The following is a 19,164-nucleotide window of genomic DNA, read 5'->3' as shown; positions in this document are numbered from 1 at the left end:
TATATTTGAATTTACTAATAAAGAAAGGAAAAAAATAAGAATAAGAAGAAATATAGAAAATAAATAATAAATTTATTAAATTATAATAAGACTTAATTTCAGTTTTGAACAAAATTAAAATATTACTAAAAATAAATAAATAATTTATTAATTTATTATAAAACTTATTTGCAATTTTGATTTAGATTGTATATTATTATATTACAATTTGAAAGATTATTTCTTTTCAAAAGAATGAATAAAATTTAATCTTCTCTCGAAGAATACAAATATGATTTTAACTAATAATATAATCATTTAATAAATATAAATATTTTAAAATAAAATAAATTAAAACACAATCATAAAATAAATGAAAATTATTAAAACCGAATTTAAATATAAAAATATACGCTATTAGTTAGTAGTTCATGTGCCTTGCACATGGAACAAACCTAATATTTATAAAAGTTCTTTTTTAATTTGTTAATATTTTTAAAAAACATTTTCAAACGAACTCTTAATTCAATACAGTATGTAAACCGCGATACAACAACAGCAAAATTTTCCAAAACACTTGTAGAAAGAGCTTGAGCCTTTTGAGCTTTGACCAGCTGACCTGCGGCAGGCTGCCCAATAGAGCTTATAGTGTTAACATTACAAACTCACAAATATGAATAAACCCTAATGACATGTCATTTATCATATATTCAAAAAGTGAACAACATTTCAGAGAATGATTGCCCATTGATCATATGTTCAGTGAGACAAGTACCAAACACAAACACAATCTTTCATCAAAAAATGGCATTCCATTATTCCTCTCAATCAGGGTATTCCGATAAAAAAACCTGAATTCCATGGGGTTTTCCTCAGCTTCGTCTTTAACTCCAAATCAAGCCACTTGAAGTTGGAGGGTTCTGTTCCATGGAAGACAATGTGGACTTACTTGGCTTTGTTTCTTCATTGTCTTGCTTGCCCTGATTTTCACTCCAAATGAAGCTAACTTGACAAGGCAAAAATTCAGTCAAATGAAAAGCATGTAGCTTAGTTGGGGGGCTACCTTCTCAGCTCTGGTCTGGCTCTCCATGAATTTCTGCTTCTTGTTCTTCTACTCTGCTGTTTAAGGAGTTATTCCAGGGAGACGAGGAACTGCTGACTTGGGCGGCTTTGTTTTCTCCACCAATACAGCTTGGGTTGTTAGAACAATGCCAGCAACAGATACTGCATTTTGAAGGGCACACCTTGAGACCCGACAGGGATCAACCACTCCAGCATTGAGAAGATCTTGGTATCTACCCGTCATTGCATCATACCCTGTTCTCCAGTCACAAGTCCGGATCTTCTCTATGACAACAGCTCCATCAACTCCTGCATTAGTTGCAATTGCTTTGGCTGGTGCAGCAAGTGCCTGAAACTCGACCAACCAGGGTTTTAGATGTGAAAAAGATGATGAAATGTCTAAACACTAAAGCCATACATTTGCACAAGACCGTTTGGGGTAACTGGGCTGGTTAAGCCATCTCAAATATGATAGTATAATCTCAACAACTTTGTTATCTAACAAAACGTCGGTGTTTGATGAAATCTCGGGGTTCCTTTTTCATTTCAAATAAAAACATTCATGCATACTTATTTCACCTGGAACACTTGCAACAAATCAACTTCAATCCCATAGCTGGTGGAAACAATGGGATTTAACAATGGAAAGAAGAAATATCAATTCCGGGCGGTGAAGTTTAACCTAGCACAAATCATTTATTCGGTGTTTTAGTTGTCCTCAAACCATTCCTGACCAGATATCGTGACTTGTAAGCATTCGATAGGAGGAAAAGGATGATGAACAAAATTGACGATGCTATGCAATTAAAGATCCAGTAAGGGACCAAATGGCAAATGAATTAACCAAAGAAACAACCCTAAATAAGACAATGGATGGTGGATTTGATTAGAAGACGCCAATCAGTTGGGATAGTATTTTGCTTATTGGAGTAGGAATGGACAAATGTAGAAAATATAATCCAGGAAAAGGAAAAAGGAAAAAGGAAAATGACAACATACCTTTGCCACAATGTCAGCACCAATCTGCTCGTCCGGATCTTCCATGGAGTGCTTTATGATGGGTATCTGTTCTTCCAGATGAATATAGGTAGCCCCACCACCAGGTACTATACCTTCATCCATGGCAGCAAACGTTGCATTCTTTGCATCCTCAATTCTGAGTTTCCGATCTTCGAGTTCCGTCTCTGTATGTGCTCCTACCTAAATCCACACACTCTGCTTAGCAATGTAAAAGAGATATCGTGTGGTTAAAGATCCACACTTCAAATTCAAGTCACTTATTTATTATGTATCTTTATAATATATAGCTACCAGTCATCCTTCTGATAATCACTTCAACACATTGTGTTAAGCGTCTTACTTCCATGTTGATCTACTTCACTCGAATAATATGGCAACATTTAGGCTATGTTTGGTTTCCCGAAAATACTAAGGGAAAAAATTAAGGAAAATAATATTCTTATTTTTGGATGTCATGAAAAAAGGTAAGGAAAAAAAAACTATGGAAAAAGAGGAGGAAAAATGTTAAAAGATTTTCCTTCCCATTTTCCTAAGATAAAGGTGAGGAAAGTTTGGAGAAATAACATTCCTCAATAATTTAATTTTCTTTCTTTCAACTTTTCTATAGAAAACCAAACAAGAAAAAGATTTCAATATTTTCTTTACTTTCTTTCCCTATATTTTTCCTCTCCATTTTCTTTTCCTCGAACTTTCCGGCAACCGAACATAGCCTTAAGGCCACCATGTCTGGTAAATTTGACAAAGTTTCAAGTATGATATTCCGTCTAAACTTTGAGCCATTCAAAAACTTCAACATTTCAAAATTTTGACCAAGTTCAAATTAAAATTTCCAGTATTCTAAACGAAATCTCAAAAACCCTACAAAGAGTTTGGATTTTGTCTTAATCTCTACCTGATTTGAAATGTAGGCAGATAAAATATGAAACCTTCTTTACAGCTCAAAAGTCTTGCATGAACTAAAGAAAAATTACTCAAGCCAACTCAAGGTTGCAGCAGAAATTACATCACACAGTTAATGCATTAAGTTCTCTCTGCCGTATAGGTTTAAGTATAGCAGACCTTGATTATGGCCACACCACCAGAGAGTTTAGCAATCCTTTCAGAGAGCTTCCTTGAAAGATACGAACTATCAGTTTCAGCGAGATCTTTCTTTATCTGCAAAATTCTTGCCTGTATTTCAGGTTTAGTTGAAGGATCAGCAACAAAGGTTGTTGAATTGCTTGTTATGGTTACTTTTCTTGCAATGCCAAGCTGATCTGACGTTGCACTGTCAAGAGTCAGTCCCAAATCTCCAGAGAGGAAATCAGCACCTAATTACATTACAATGGTGTCAATAAGAATGCATAGTGCATATATAGTTAGATTATGTGGAAGTACCACATCGCATGATAAAAGAATACCATATGGTTTTCAAAAGCAAGCATATGGTTGTGCTCATATTTCTAAACCATTAATCATTAAGATTTCAGGGATGTTTACAATAGCATTTTTTTAACATGTGATCCAGATAAACCATTTAATGGCATTTACATGCATGGTCTGTTAGATGAGTATTCTTTATGGATGTTACTTAAACAATGGCAACGGATTTCAACTCAACAATCCTTGCACTGGGAGAGGAAACTATTTCTTTCACAACCTTCAGGAAGGAAAAGGAAAATAATATCTTCAAGTGATAATAAGACCTGGGTCATTATCATAGACTTTCTTTGTTATCCAAGTGTTCTTTGAAACCAAAATATAAATTCACAAGACAGATGCACAATCAGAGCTACTGCAAAATATTTTGAAGTTCATATCAAGTGATAATAAAACCTTTGTCATTATCATAGAATTTTCTGGTTATCAAAGTAGCCTTTGAAATCAAATATAACTCATCAAGACATGTGTGCACGCACACACACACACATGAGATTTTTAGGGTGAAGAAGACAATCCCGTTACTCAATATCAGTTTTATATTAAAAAAAAAAAGGAAAAACAAACAAACAAAAAAACAAAAAGCCAACCAAATTGACAAATTAAGATTGCAATGCATTAGTAAGCCACCTGTCAAAAGGGCTATATCTTGCAATAAAGCTTTCTTTCCTTCTCCAAATCCTGGACATTTGACCACAGCAACATTAATTATTCCTTGCATTTTGTTCACAACCAGTGTTTCAAGTACTTGACTTGAGATGTCCTCAGCAATGATTAGCAGTGGGACACTCAGTTGGGTAGTCTTTTCCAGTAAAGGAACTATTCCTTTGATGGTTGAAATCTTTTGATCAGTTACAAGAACTTTAGCATTCTCGAACTCCACAATAGATTTGTCCTGGTTTGTGATAAAGTGGGGTGACATATAACCTTTGTCGATCTGTATGGAAACAATGTTAGAATAGAATCGTTAGACAGCAATAGTAATAATAAATAAAAATGAACAATATTTCACAAATGAGGAAATCAAGATTAAGTTAAGCTTACAAACTCTATACATTCTTTTGGATGCTTATAAAACTAGAATTAAAAGTCTGAAAAGAAGTTTGCACACAGTGCATCCACCAGAGGCTGATTAAAAATATAAATTTAAAATTAAAATATATATATATATAAAATAAAATAAAATCATCGTCCATCAGAGGCAAGCTTTAGGCCTTGCGATCTATCTAGCACTATTGTGACTTCCCATGCCCAAGGTTTCAATCTTTGGCAAGCATCATAAAGGTTGTAGTTTTCTTTGAATTTCAAGCCATTTCAAGATTCAAACAATTTTATTTTTTTTTTATTTATTTTATAAAGATTCAGACAAATTCAGACCCATTTCTAAACAAATTTCTCATTTCAATGAATTCAAAAACTTTGCAATATGTTTTCACATCTAGACCAATACCAGAATTAATGCCAAACCAAAATTTAAAATCTTGCCAGAACCATTAGGCCCCCCTACAATATGTTGTCTTCAAAAGTTGTTAAAGAACTATCTAACTAAGAAATATCTTAATGTGACTCACCTTCATTCCTTCTTCAATTATAACAGAGGTTTCAGACGATGAGGATGATTCAATGGAGATTACTCCATCAGGGCCAATTTTATCTATAGCTTCAGCAATTAAATTCCCAACGAAGTCATCATTTCCAGCAGAAATTGAGGCCACAGCTGCAGATAGTAAAGGCATTTCAAGATTTCCTTTGATTAACATGTTGCAATTTCTAAAAAAATTCAAACAAATAGATGTATCCAACCTCTTATATCATCCCTCCCTTTTACAGGAAAGCTTTTCTTCTTCAAAACCTTGACCAATTCTCTCACAGTCTTATCCATTCCTTTCTTCAAACCAATTGGGTTAGCTCCAAAAGCGACCACCAACAAACCAGACTTGATCATTTCCCGAGCCAAAATGATAGCAGTCGTAGTACCATCACCTGCCACATCATTTGTCTTACTTGCAACCTGTTAACAACATACAAACAATTAGGTACACATTCAAACGACGTTCAAACAAATTTATGCCAAATAAACTGGTTAGGTAAAAGAAACATCTAAGGACCCTGAATGACCTCTTGCATAAGCGTTGCTCCTGCGTTTTCAATTGCATCCGAAAGCTCTATAGCCCGAGCAATTGTCACCCCATCATTGATCACTTTTAATGTTCCGGCCTCAGAAAGAATCACATTACGTCCTGCAGGATTTAAGCTAAAACCAATCAAGAAATTCTCTATAAGCATACATTCTTTTTTTTTTTTTATAAGTCTCTGTAAGCATACATTCATTGACATGAAAAAGAAAAAAGAGAAACCAATTAAGGCATCTGAAACCTTTGGGTCCTAAGGTAAGAGAAACAGCATCAGCAAGCTTATCTATCCCAGCTTGTAAGCCCTCCCTACATTCTCTGTCAAAAGATATCCTCTTGGGGCCAGCTCTGACCCGCAAACTCCTAAAAATCCGCGGATTTCTCCATAACCCACAAACCCTTTGCTCCCCGTTCAGATTCTACAACAGTAGTATTATCCGTTGTTCAAATTCAAACACAAAATTTACTGAATTACACATACATGTATGTGATAAATGAAATATTCTCTTACAGAAAAGAAAGACGGCTGCGGAAGAGAGAGGCTTGAAGAAAAGCAAAGAGACATCTGCAGCTAAACCCACCAGAAAGAAGGTGAAACCCTTGATTGCAACTGTGAAATCTAAAAGCCCTTCTTCGTGGAACTAGAATCGGAGCAATTTTCGATTTTGAGAGAGGTTTTAAGGGGTTTAAGGAAGAACAGGGCTTTTGGGGACGACTTCTTGTTTTTTATACTTTTATTTTAAGAGGGAAAATCTAAATACTTTTCACGGTTTATTTAAAATATAAATTTTAATATTTATAATATTAAATATGTTTAATAGTCTTAGTTTTTTTAAATCAAGAAAAAATATAGTAGTGATTGAATAATAAACATTAAAAATTTATAATTTTAAATAGGATTGATTAATTTTTTATAATTTTAAAATTATAATTTTTATTCCAAGAAAAAATTGGAATAAAAATTTCTTTTAAACCAACTTTTTTTTTAATATAGTTTTGTTATCAAATGTTAAAAATAAAAGTGAAAATAAATTATTTATTATGAAAATTTTCTTAAAAAAATTAAAAGAACAAAATAAGGGGATAATAAATTTCAATCTCTTTTATTAAATCATAAAATCCTTATTTATATGCTAAAGGATAATATTGTTGTAATTCATAAGCTATTATAAAAATTTATGACACTCCCATCAAATGACAATCATTTTTACAGTGATGTTCTCATTGATTTCCTTTCCTTATGTTGACATAGTTATATTCTTTAATAGTTTACCGTAAAGGTTTTTGAATCATTGCATTTCAATATTATATTCGAGTTTTTTCAATGTCGACAATGCTTTTATGAATAAGTTTGTTAAATTGTCATTTGATCTTACACATTAAGTAATAATTTTACTACTCTTCTAAAGCTTTTAAGTGTAAATGAGCCTGAGCAATACAATACAACATTGTTTTCATATATCATCGATTGTCTTTAATGAAAGATAGTTCGCATGATTCTCAACTATATTTGTTCAAGTTTTCATATATTTCAAATATATCAAAATAAAATCTCTATTTTTCACCAAGCATGATATTAAAATATGTATATTAAAACTAAAATTTTTTTTTTACACTCAAGTCATAAAATCGAAATAGTATTATTCCATCAATCTTAAATCTCCAAAAATTTTAAAATATGTCAATATCGAACAAAATCATATGAAATATTACATATATTTTATAAGATTTAACAAAAACAACATATAGTCTCAATATTATAATATTCAAAATAAAATATTTCCATATTAGAATAAGTATATCCAAAATTCGAATAAAGAAAATCAAATATTACGTTTGGTTAGTGTTTTCAAGAAATGTTTTATGTTTTTAAAAATAAAAAACAGTGAAAACTTGTTTGGTAAAGAAAATGATTTTTGTTTTTCGTGTCCCAATATTATCAAAATTCTTCTTTTTAGAGAATAAAAAAACTTGTTTTGCTTGTTTTTTTGTATTGTTTAGAGAACAAAAAGAGCATATTTGTTCTTCATGTTTTTCCCAAAGTTCTTCTCCATGTTCTCGCATTCTTTGTCCTCGTCTTCTTCCCGCTGTTGTCACCCTCTTTATCGGCATAGTTATCATCAAAATATTCACTGGAAACCCTACCCCCTCTCCCTTTCTTTCCCCAATTCCACCCATCAACGAAATCCAACCTGGAATCACAGCAAGAGATGTGATCTGACATGTGAAGTCATGAAGTCTATCACTTTCTTATATACTAATTAATTTAAATATACACACGAAAGGGAATATATTGGTTTGGTTTGTTCGGTGAAATTTGACTCACACTTTCTTATTTGATGAGACTTTTGTATATTTTTTTCAATTGTTCTTACTTAATTTTAAATTTCAATTATATCTTTTTTATTAACTCAAAAACATGTTTTTCTTAGAATATTTTTTTTTTCCAAAATTTAATTATTAAATATAATTTTATTTCCAAAAACACACAAAAATATGTCATAAAAATTGTTTTTTAAAAAACAGTTTTCAAAAATTGTTTTATAAGACTTGCGTGGACTGAAGTTTTTATTTATTTACTGAAAATTAAAAAAAAAATTAAATTGTAATTGAATTAATCTTTACAAATTTATAAATTTATAGTGGACCCAAAGTAGGATTTTATGCTTTTTTTTTATTTCTATTTTATTTTTTTACAAAGAAAATTAATTAAATAAAAAAAACAAAAAACAAAAGTCACCATCAGTTGATGTATTTATCTCATGTTTCTTTAATTAAGAATAAATAAATAAATAAGAGATTAAATGTAAAAAATAATTACAGTAATAAAGTTTACGAGCTCCTTTTAAACAGGCTAGGGTTCTAAGGTTCTTACATGTCTAAAGTTGTGTTTTTGCAGACAATGAACATGGAATCGGAGACCCTAGAAACCCTAGGGCCGTCCGAGTTCTCATTCGCTATCACGAAGGTAGCAGTGGCTCAGATCTGTCAATCTGCAGGCTTCAGAACCGCCCAATCCTCCGCCCTCGAAACAATTACTAGAATCACCACACTCTATCTCCAAACCCTCGCCAAATCCGCCTCCTCACGGGCCGCCTCCTCCGGTCGCACGCAATCCAATATCTACGACGTCGTCCACGCCCTCGAACACCTCTCCTCCGACCAAGGCTTCGCCGGCGCCTCCAACCCCAACGGCTGCCTCCTCGCATCGAGCCCTCTTCTTGACCTCATCAAATTCGTCTACTCCCGCTGCGAAATCCCATTCGCCAAGCCCCTCCCCCGCCGCTCCAACCTCTCCCAAAATCTACCGTTGCCGCAAAACCCATCGAATTCAAAACAGAGCCCCCACATTCCGACATGGCTGCCTGGTTTCCCCGATCCGAGCACGTACATAGAGCCCAAAACCGAGATTCCTAGTGGGTTAAACTGGAATGCAGAAGTGGAGGAGAGGAAACACAGCGGAAACGAGAAGGAGAAAAAATCGAGGTTGGGCAACATGGAATTGCCGAAAAAGCGGGAGAGGGTGACATTCAGAATGGGAGAAGCAGCAGAAGCTAAGGGTCCGAGGTTAGGGTTTAGGGTCGGAATGAAGAATGGGGTTTGCAGAGGAGGGAAGAGAGTTTCTTGGCAAAATCACAATCTCCAAAATTCCAAATTCAAAAGACCAAGATAAAGATGCCCTTCCCAAAACGACGTCGTCGGAGTGGGCTTGGAGCTTCGAATATAACAAATCCTCTGGGAGTGAAAGAGACGATGCAACGTTGGTATATCTGGTTGGCAACTTGGCAAAGCGCTTGGGAAAAAAAAACGGCGGCCGAGGTTCGATTCACGACAGCCGCTATCTTTTTCGCATTAATTCCATGATTTAAGATATTTCGAATATAATAAAAACAACTAAAAAATCTAAGCTTTTATTTATTAATAATAATAAAAAAAATTTGTGAAAATTATTTAAACATAATGAATTTAAAACAAAAAAAAAAAAATTTTGAAATCCATTTTTTTTTTTTAATTTCCATTTATTTCCCACCCAACTTAGCCTTGAAAAACCAAATAAAATATCCCATCATATGGAATGATGGCACTACCAATCATGTTTGTATCCTTTGTTCTTACCTTGTACCACGATTTAGATCTCTTCATATATATTCAATGATTTCGTTGTACAATGATGATTTAGATCTCTTCATATATATATTCAATGATTCGAATATATTAATTTTGTTGGTCGTAGTATGGAATCGTAAAATAATATGCTTAATATGATAATGGATTGCACCACAATCATGACATTGTATCTATAAATGCATGGCAATGAGGCTCGAGCATTGAGCTCATTAGCGTTGCTTTTTGAAAGAGAACAAGAATGGAAAGAATGCGAAAAATTTTGAGCTGCCTGCATGATGGGCGGCAGGTTTATGAAGAGAAGCAAAAACAAGTTCCATTTTCTAAATTTGTTTGCAAACAAGCAATTTCATATTTCTGAATGCAGTTATAATGACATGACACGATATATATGTTGTTTGTATTACTCTCTAAAATAACTTGTCTTTGGTTCAGATTTTAACTGGGAGTCGCTTACTTTTGTTCTTCTACTACAAACGCTAGGGCATTTCTCCGGACACCAAGATCAGCAGATGGAGCGCCGCTCACTTCCCGCAGTTGAAGCCATGGCAGACAGAGAGGACTATGATGAGGATCAAGGCTACCAGAATCCCCAACACAATGAGTTTGATCTTCATGTTCTGCAGCCACATTTTCCGCCGGATTTTGGTTCCAGCACTCCGAAAATCTTGTGCCTGTATCAAAATTAACTTCATTACAAATCTGATGGATGAGCATGATAGTATACTGTATACCTTTGGATGCTAGTAAAGGCATATTTGTTACCAATCTTTTTATCAGAATATCATTATCATTTCCCTGTTGTACATAACCCTAGTTCCCAATACCTATTTCTTTATATGTATTTATAGCCTTTTTGGTTACCTATAAAAGAAAAACCCTAGTTCCGATACCTAACTGTTGTCTTGCTCATCTTCCCTGTAATCCAATTTTTTGCTAATAAAACAAAGGTTGCAATATATATATATATATGAGTGTGGAGCTAATTCACAAAGTCTCTTTTTTAATGGGCACATGAACATGAATAAGAGTTTGTTGTTAACTCCAAATTACACTTCTAGTGAAATTTGGTAGGGAGATTAACCGGTTGAAGTTCATAGAGAAGTGTTAAGTTCCAGAATCAGTGAACACAGATGAAGACAAATAGATGGACAGCGAGAAAGAGAAAAGTACTGACCTGTTCATGAAGGTTATGAGTCTTATCCACCAGAAGCTCTATCTTTTCCCCTCTGTCTAGAACCTACAACACGGCACAGGGTTAATATCATGTGCATGATGTTCCTGAACAAGGGATAAAATAACAGTTGGCATACAAATGCATCAGAGATTATCCAAGCATAAAGGTTACAAGGACAGATTATCACTTCATCGTCCTTTACATGGCATTTCGGCATATAGATCTGTGGTTAGTTGTGAACTCAGGTCAGTAATAAAAATGGCATACCCAACCCTGACTCCAGTTATAGCCATCCAAAACCCATCCCCATAAGGTTGAAGCAGGTCAGAACAGGCCACTTAATCCCTCCCATTGCATCCTTAAGACAGTTGAATCTTGTACACCCATAAAGAGTAAAATCATATGCTAGTCTGAATCTCCTTACTTAGTTTTATTTTTTGGAGCTTGGTTAAAGAAGGGAAAAATGTGAACCCTTTGTTGGCTTCGTCTCTTACATTCTGAGTGAGGTCTCAAAGAAAAAAGCGCTTAAAAAGTAGCCAAACAATGCAACTTTACCTTCTCAATATTCTCCATCATAACACCTTTAACTTCTGAAACCTGATCTTTCACCTTCGCAAGCTTGCTTATCTCCTCGGGATGATCAACACAGTACTGCATGTGTTCCTTCAATTTTGAACTGCAACAAAGACACTTATCAGCAACTATAAGATAAAATCCAACCAAAATGTCTCTCTAAATCAGAAAAGAATACCTAAAATCCTTGTTAAGGCTGTTTGCAGGAGCTGTGGCAGCCTTCTCACCCCCATATCGTGCAACAAAGTCATCTCTGATGCGTTCCAGGAAAGCCATGGGAACCTGTCTTCCTACTGATTCATCTGCAACCACACAATAAGCTGCAACACCCGAAAATTAGAAAATATATAAAAGAAAATAAGAAAATAATTCTAAAAACTGCCAACAACTACAATCAAAATAAGAAGTAATAAAGAAAATCTCTATTAGATGTTCTAGATGAAAAATATTTTCCCACCTAAGATAAATCCATTAGGGAAAAAGTAATAAAAATAATCAGTTTTTTAAACATTGGAAAGAAAAGACCGGTCTGATCGTAGTAAGAAGTCTGAAAAACAATGGCAAACACATCAGCACAGAAGATAGTACATCCCCAAACACAGAATTGATTTCCATAAGAAACAGAATTTCATTAATAATGAAGCAAACACAGAAAATTTTCAACAAACAAAGAGGTTTTGAGGGAAATGATATCATGCCGGTTGAAAGCTAGCTTACTTTACCACCCTCCCATTTATCGTAAAAGAGATTGGGACAAAATTGTTACCTTGTCTAAATTTATTCAAGGTGCATTTTTCCAGTGTAAACTTAATCTAAATGAAAGAAAACACCAATAATAACTTTCAAAGGCTTCATACAAGATAATGCAGATAGAATGTCTAATATACAAGTACGAGCAAGAGTAATGCACAGCAGCATAGGTACGAAAAATAAACGAGATCTTAAACAACTTATTTTAAAAAGATACAAAAATTTTAATAATTTTATTAATACAACAATATTAGATTCCTGGTTGGAGAGCACAAAAATGAATCAATGATTTTATTTTTATTTTTATTTTTGTTTTTAACTTTTAATAAGTTGATCAAAGATATAATAATTTACATAGGAGAAAGTTCCTCCATTTCTATATTCTTAATGAAAATTTGTGATTGGGTTTTTCTTTTCTTCTTTCTTGGTTCTGAAACTGATCCCTTGTTCACTCTCATTTCCTTTTACTTTCTTGGCAACTAAATGGAGAATTTGCAACTAATATAAAACTTCATAGAATTATTTCTCTTCAACTTTCTCAGGCAAAAAGAAAAGGGAAAAGGAAAAAAAAAAACCAGATCTGAACCACTATAGGATCAAAACATTATACAAACAAGAACAATCAGATCATTGAAGAGAGAGAAAGAAAAACACAATACTCAATATCATGTTTTCCGTTGGTTTGTATTCGTAAGAAGAACCCCAACAAGGAAAATATCTTAGATTCAAAACGCTAATTTCATTTTCTTTCCTTCTCCCAAATTTTCTCAGGAACCAAGCGGGCCTGAGAAACAAACCACAACATAGAAATTAAACCAACCCACTTGAAAACCCTAGCTCCCCGTAAACCTAAACAGAACTACAGTAATTTGGTTTCTTCATTTTACCGCATTTTCTCAGAAAAAAACACGGAAACTCAAAGAAAAGAGGAGAAAAAAAAAGAAAAGGAAAGAGAGGTACTGCAACCATTGTGGGGACGGGAAATGAATGTGTAGGCATCACATAAACATAGTCTTCACCTTTCTTCCCCTTTCCACATTTTCTCAGCAATCAAACAAATCCCAGAAACAAACTAAAACGTAGAAACCAAACTAATCAAACCCAATTGAAAAACCACTCGCCCAAACCAAACAAAACCACACCAACATCCACTCCCGTCTCTTTCCAAACCTAAAATACTTCAAACTCCCACGTTTTTCCAGTAAAGAAAAACCGAAACCAAAAGAGAAGAAGGGAAAGGAGAAAAAGGCACGCACTGTAGCCATTATCGAGAAGGTAAGTGAAGGTGTGGGCGTCGCAATTGTAGGTGAACTTGTTGCTGGTGGCGGGGAGTTTCTGAAGGCACTGAAAGGCAATGGAATTGAAATTGCCGCTGAATTCAGTGTACTCCGCCAGAATCACAGTCCCACGAGCCACGAAGGCGTAGATGAGAGACTTCTGACCCATCTCAGGGAGGAATTTTGCCTCGCAGATCTCAGCTCTGTTCCTCTTCTCCTTCTCCTTTATCCACCGCTTCTTCCTCCTCACTCGCTGCTTTTGCTTTGGTGGGGGAAAGAGGCAAAAAAGTGTGGGGTTTGAATGGAGGAGTGTGAGACACAAGTTTTATACATAAACAGAGAAATCCCAAGAAAATGATGGAAAAGTGGTTTTGAGTCATGCGCCACTGTGTATATATGTATATATTTTCTTTTATAATTTTGGGTTGTGGGTCTTTTTTTTTTCTTTTTTTTTTCCCCTAATTTATTATCTTTAATTAAATAATTTTGAGAATAAAAACGACAAATTACCATAAAATTCTAAAAAAAAAAAGTTTTATAAATTAATGATATTCTTCCAAGGTTATCCATATGGTATAGTCACTTTTTTAATCCTAATTTCTTTTGTCATACTCTACAAATGGAGATATGTGTCATCAAAAGATTTCTTACCACTACTTCCCTTTTGGAATGAGTGGATGATAGACTTTGGTATCTTATTTAAAATGATGATATTGTTCCTCCATTAATAAATGAATTTTGATTTTAAAAAAAATATTATAGTCATTTAATAATAAAAGTTTCTATCTTTCTAGATGAATGATTTGAATATCATTGATTCTAACAACTTGTTGTAGAGATTATAATTGGGATCTTTCCATTCATATTCATAGATGTGAAAATGAGAACTAATTCTGTCATGGAAGCAAGGGAGAGCATTTGTGTTTTGATTTGTTTCTAGAAATTTTGTGGGGTAGAAATGAAAAAAATTAAATTTAAGTTAATAAATTGTTTTTCATTGCTATTTTCTCAAAATTAATTAATTAATTAAATAAAATAAACTATTTATAATTATAATTGATTTTGTAAAGGTTTCGATGCTAAATATTTTTCTTGGAAGTTTTGAAATTAAGGACTTAATATATCAGCAAAATAAAAATAATGGCTATATTTAGAAAAAAAAAACATTTGAAACAATATCTTTTTATTTTTTTTGTAAAAAAAATAAAAATAAACACCCAACCTTCCCTGAGATTTTCATGTAAACTGTTTATAAAATAAACTAAAATTTCAGAGCATTCTATAAATTAAATTTCAAAGCATTTTATAACCAAAATATTTGGTGATGATTCTATTAATGATCTTAAACCCTAATCTTTTGGATGACAATTTGATAATATGAAGTTTCCTTGGAAGCTCAATATTCAGTTTGTCTCCAAACACTTTTGCCTTTACTCCAAATCCTTACATTTTTATAATTGGCTTTACCCAATTTCCAAGTGAAGATTCAAATTCCTTAGGGCTCAAGATGAGGGCCCAAAATAATTTCTCCATCTCATCTTTTTCCACTTAGATGTGTTAACTTCACCTTGGGATTTGTTTGGAATAATAGAAAGAAGTTTCTCAACTTCCAAAACATCTTTAGGATTTAAAAATAGAATAACTTTTTAGAGCAATTAGAGGTATTTTCAGGCTTTTGTTGTAAAATAGTGTAAAAAATAATTGGAAGCACAAAAAATAGGTCAAAAACTTTTTCATGTAGCATATAATTAGACATTGTTAAATTGAAAAACTATTTTTTTTTTTCATATTTCAATTCAAAATTAACTTGACCCAATTCAAAATTAACCTCCAGTGACATTCATAGCTTGGCTAAATGACCCAATTAAAAAATTTAACTTCCAAATTTTAGGTACATTTTGGACTATCAACAGAGAACCCATACATACATACACACACACCTGCATTATCTCATTGGAGCATTGGTGTAGAGCTTGGGAAACCAACATTCTGGAAGCTTGGTATCAGAGATAAGAGGCTGCAACACCTTCAGCACTCACAATCGAATGAAAATGCAGGATCCAGCTTGTATTGAATACAAATAACTTGTTTTTAGAATCATGGAATCTGGGTTTCATGGGTGCTTCAGGCTGACCAATTCAATATCAAATATGAGAGTCCCCAACGTCGAGCCTTCTCCATTTGCAAGACGGGTTGGATTAAAAATGGTGGTAAATAATCTCTGCCTGTCGAAAAACTGTTAAAAGGACATAACAAAGAAGATTAACAGTCTGGGAAAGGCTGCACAAAAACAATCTGAGCTAATAGAAATGCACATAGCGTTCAGCATTGTGGCAAGGCTGTCCAACAGCGTAACTAAAGTATCGCTAGTTGCTGCCATTATTCAATTTAAACCACCAATAATAATAAAATCTCACATGTTATTAGGTTAATGGTAATGGGGCAAGTTAATACCATTTGAGTAGATCTATAACAGACACATCTTTTTCCCCAAGCAATGTATCATCAAATTTTAACCAAAACATAGCCTAAGAGGAATGTAGTTGAAAAATAGAGAACATACATTGGGTGGTATGGGCTCTTGGGATGTGTTCTGATATCCTTGGGATGGTGGGATGATGACTCGACGAATGCTCCCTACTTTCATAGATCTCACAGCAGCTTCAATCCCTGAAATAACCTGCATACAACTCTGACATTTCGCATCAAATATAAAATAAAACAAAAAAACCTCTAAATTTGATTTCTTAAGAATAATCATTAAAGAGATCCAATTGTCAATACCATTTATCATTCTATGATAAGAAGTTTACTATTCTAAACTATCATCAGAAGAGAAAAAAAGGAAAAAAACTATTGTAAGAGATATATACAAAGGGAAGCAGAGATTTAAACCCTGATTGGCAATGGTAGTTCTGCTCCTTCGGAGTCCAGAAAAAGAACTAATTGGATCCTAAGGTTCAAAATTTTCTTGATTGCAGTACTCAGATTTGGAATTTTACTTTTGATTTAAAAATCTTCCTAAGGAAGAACTTTCTTATATTCAGGAATCTCTATCCCTGTTAATAATATATGATATGAAATAAATTGGAGTTTGCAATTGATGGTAAGTTCTCAATTAAATTAATTATTTGAGGGAATAGAAAGCCCACATCTTATGCTATTCTACTTGAAATCCAAACTAGGACTCATAAGAAGCTGGATCTCATTTGGCCCTGCTCATGTGTGACTTGGATGGTAGGAAATGATCAGATAAGTCAGTCAACATGAGTTTCCAGGCATGCAGCTGACCCTCTGCATTACAAGCATACGGGGTTCAGATTCTTCAGAAGGAACATTATAAACTAGTGAAAGAAAAGGAAAAGATGAAAGCTAAAACAATTAAGAGAAGCAACACAAGCTCCCATCCATTTGGGCATGGGTTGATAACATAAACCATAAGCATTGCATGCCTTGTATTTGCAACATGAGGCATTTTTGCAACCCATAAACATGAAATGAGCGGTATACACATAAAGAAGAATTGGAAAACCATCAGACTTACTTTCCCAGACCCAAGGGTGAAGACAAAAGGAATCGGTTCACCCGTTTCATCTTTGTGATCATATGTTGAATCAAAACGCCATCCTTGTTTAGCTGCCAATCTTCCATAGTAATGAACTGCAACCTGCACATTCAAAAACCAAATTAGGGTTAGTTTGTGCTGATTATTATAAAAGGTCTTAATGTTCCACATTTTTTTATTCTAGATCCTATGATAAACAGTGTTTAAAAGCAAAAAAAGCTAGGCAATGTATTCTTGGATTTTTTATTTGTTGCAATATCTCAAATGCTGCACTTTACAGGATTTCCAATATAACAACAGTCAATATGATAGTCTAGAATGGTGTTTTTTTTGGTGGGTTATTTGTAGAAGTATGAATTCTAGAATGGTTTAATCAGAATCGTCAAGAAAAGTATTAATTAGCTCTATGTCAGCCAATCATAAACTATATCACATGCTGCGTAACAATATAGCATGGACAAGTTTATTAATACACAGAACCATGAGAATTGCCATTATGACTGGTAAGCCACATATCGAGTTCCTAATAAACATTCAACTCCAACCTGCTCCCATTATATTGCTTCTTGCATCACTAATCAAAAGATGGGAATTTTCAATCACAAATCCTAGTAAGTCGATCACAAAGGTCCTTTCAATAATAAAATTATGAAATATTAAAATAACTTTTCATTATAGTTTCTAAATATGCAGGCTTGAACCCCAACCCCCGACCCACACAAGCACTCAAAGTGGGGATTTCTTAGCACTATTTTCCCCTTCTCCTAAACCCGTCATATTGTTCAAAAATGAAATTAAAAACTGGAAGGACCAAACCGGTTTTTCCAGATAATGAAGAAATTACTTGCAAATTACAAGTTACCAAAAACCTGTAACCCACAACTTCAATCCTTAAGCTTTCAAGGACAAGCAAAACACACCCTCCCAAAAGATCTTAGGGCTCTTATCAAAGCACTACTTTTTTCTTTTTCTTTTTCTTTAATCATCTAGTCTATCAATTTGCAAATGTTAAAACTCTAGCAAATGAACTGACACCTTGGATTTGAAATTAGGGTTTCATGGCATACATAGCCTATCGATTAGCAAATTTCAGGATTCTAATAAATAAACATACACCTAGGGTTAGAATTTAGGGTTTAATCGCATGCATGAAAAAAATGAATAAGATAGAGAGAAAATTGAGAGAATGGGAAGGGAATCACCTGGTCGCCATCCACGGGAACCTCACCGGAACCAGTTCGGAGGTCCAATGCCTTGACACCACCCGAACCTTGGAGCTCGAAGAACTCAGAAGTGGCAGCTTCTGAAGAAGAATAATAAGAACAAGTGAATGATGAGAAGATTAGAGAAAGAGATAGAGCTCTTCTCGTTGTCGAAGAAGAAGCAGGAGAAGATGATTTTGCATAGACGACGGATGGAGGTTTGGGACAGGAGAAACGTGCGGTGGGATGGTGAGGGAGCAGGAGAGTTGGCGGTGGTGCGCACCACCGAATTATCACCATCTTCGTCATCCAATGAGGAAAGAAACGTGTGGTGGGATGGCGAGGAAGCAGGCGAGATGTTGGTGGTGCGCATCACTGAATCATAACCAATAAAAAATTGACATGAAACGACGCCGTTAAGACAAAGGTTTAAAATGGAAAAAGTATCGCCGTCTGTGGGAATCGAACCCACGACCACGTGGTTAAAAGCCACGCGCTCTACCGGCTGAGCTAAGACGGCTGTGCGGGTGATAATTACAAAATAAATATAAGTAATAGAAGTTTGAAAAGTTGAACCAAAAGGAAACCTTCTAATATTTAATTTTTTAGGATCATTTAATAATTATTATTTAAATAAAAATAATTTATGAAATTTCCACTCAATTTAATGGGATAAAATAAAAAATTTAAGATAAATTAGGACGACTTACATATGAAGCTCTATTTTCATTTGCTAAATTGTTTTCTCTAAAATATAAATTTTTTAGTATTTTTTTTTAAAGATCTGCTTGCCTTTAATTAAACTAGAGGGAGCAAATTTCAAAAATAAATTCATTCAAAGCTATAACTTAACGCTATAAGTCATAAACTTCACCTAGGTGTC

The 19,164-nt window shown here is 34.0% G+C and overlaps 4 protein-coding genes and 1 non-coding gene across 6 annotated transcripts; 1 reads left to right on the top strand and 4 right to left on the bottom strand.

The window, feature by feature from the left end:
- Positions 1-653: 653 nt before the first annotated feature.
- Positions 654-6,373, bottom strand: LOC100257653 (chaperonin 60 subunit alpha 2, chloroplastic). Of its 2 annotated transcripts, XR_785608.3 has the most exons (10): positions 6,124-6,373; positions 5,857-6,031; positions 5,599-5,720; positions 5,284-5,491; positions 5,052-5,197; positions 4,111-4,417; positions 3,121-3,371; positions 2,041-2,241; positions 1,043-1,390; positions 654-959 (listed from the first exon to the last, which is right to left on the bottom strand). XR_785608.3 is itself a non-coding variant. In XM_010650508.3 (9 exons), the coding sequence occupies exons 1-9, from the start codon at positions 6,175-6,177 to the stop codon at positions 1,103-1,105; spliced, it is 1,752 nt and encodes a 583-aa protein (XP_010648810.1). In that variant the 5' UTR covers positions 6,178-6,373; the 3' UTR covers positions 654-1,102. The 2 variants fall into 2 exon arrangements, 1 of the variants encoding a protein (XP_010648810.1); XM_010650508.3 differs by having other exon boundaries at positions 654-1,390.
- Positions 6,374-8,054: 1,681 nt separating this feature from the next.
- LOC104879053 (transcription initiation factor TFIID subunit 8) lies at positions 8,055-10,542 on the top strand. The gene has a single exon (XM_010650516.3). It carries the CDS (start codon positions 8,488-8,490, stop codon positions 9,283-9,285), a length of 798 nt encoding a protein of 265 aa, XP_010648818.1. The 5' UTR covers positions 8,055-8,487; the 3' UTR covers positions 9,286-10,542.
- Positions 10,057-13,904, bottom strand: LOC100259316 (putative vesicle-associated membrane protein 726). The gene is made up of 5 exons (XM_002276731.4): positions 13,494-13,904; positions 11,666-11,807; positions 11,470-11,590; positions 10,915-10,977; positions 10,057-10,411 (listed from the first exon to the last, which is right to left on the bottom strand). The coding sequence occupies exons 1-5, from the start codon at positions 13,681-13,683 to the stop codon at positions 10,262-10,264; spliced, it is 666 nt and encodes a 221-aa protein (XP_002276767.1). The 5' UTR covers positions 13,684-13,904; the 3' UTR covers positions 10,057-10,261.
- Positions 13,905-15,330: 1,426 nt separating this feature from the next.
- Positions 15,331-18,680, bottom strand: LOC100262776 (peptidyl-prolyl cis-trans isomerase FKBP17-1, chloroplastic). Its single transcript, XM_002276480.4, has 4 exons — positions 18,282-18,680; positions 17,059-17,181; positions 16,078-16,194; positions 15,331-15,750 (listed from the first exon to the last, which is right to left on the bottom strand). The coding sequence occupies exons 1-4, from the start codon at positions 18,588-18,590 to the stop codon at positions 15,628-15,630; spliced, it is 672 nt and encodes a 223-aa protein (XP_002276516.2). The 5' UTR covers positions 18,591-18,680; the 3' UTR covers positions 15,331-15,627.
- A 48-nt stretch (positions 18,681-18,728) lies between these two features.
- Positions 18,729-18,801, bottom strand: TRNAK-UUU (transfer RNA lysine (anticodon UUU)). The gene has a single exon. It is a non-coding gene; the product is annotated as a tRNA-Lys (tRNA).
- Between the last annotated feature and the right edge of the window lie 363 nt (positions 18,802-19,164).

This window comes from Vitis vinifera, chromosome 1 (genome assembly GCF_030704535.1).
Source record: "Vitis vinifera cultivar Pinot Noir 40024 chromosome 1, ASM3070453v1".
Lineage (NCBI taxonomy): Eukaryota > Viridiplantae > Streptophyta > Magnoliopsida > Vitales > Vitaceae > Vitis > Vitis vinifera.
Note: the sequence above shows the minus strand (reverse complement) of the source record. Positions and strands in the feature narration are given on the sequence as shown.

Bases quoted from the DNA above. Each gene is read 5' to 3' on its own strand.
- LOC100259316 (XM_002276731.4), bottom strand. From the start codon at position 13,683: ATGGGTCAGAAGTCTCTCATCTACGCCTTCGTGGCTCGTGGGACTGTG. The intron at 11,808-13,493 runs GTGCGTGCCTTT...CGGGTGTTGCAG, and splicing joins CCTTCTCGATAATGGCTACA to CTTATTGTGTGGTTGCAGAT. The intron at 10,412-10,914 runs GTCAGTACTTTT...ATTTTGATACAG, and splicing joins CTCATAACCTTCATGAACAG to GCACAAGATTTTCGGAGTGC.
- LOC100257653 (XM_010650508.3), bottom strand. From the start codon at position 6,177: ATGTCTCTTTGCTTTTCTTCAAGCCTCTCTCTTCCGCAGCCGTCTTTC. The intron at 5,198-5,283 runs GTTGGATACATC...TACTATCTGCAG, and splicing joins AGGGAGGGATGATATAAGAG to CTGTGGCCTCAATTTCTGCT. The intron at 2,242-3,120 runs GTCTGCTATACT...GTGTGGATTTAG, and splicing joins GTGGTGTGGCCATAATCAAG to GTAGGAGCACATACAGAGAC.
- LOC100262776 (XM_002276480.4), bottom strand. From the start codon at position 18,590: ATGACGAAGATGGTGATAATTCGGTGGTGCGCACCACCGCCAACTCTC. The intron at 17,182-18,281 runs GTGATTCCCTTC...TTGAATGTGCAG, and splicing joins TTCCCGTGGATGGCGACCAG to GTTGCAGTTCATTACTATGG. The intron at 16,195-17,058 runs GTAAGTCTGATG...AGTTGTATGCAG, and splicing joins TCACCCTTGGGTCTGGGAAA to GTTATTTCAGGGATTGAAGC.
- LOC104879053 (XM_010650516.3), top strand. From the start codon at position 8,488: ATGTCTAAAGTTGTGTTTTTGCAGACAATGAACATGGAATCGGAGACC.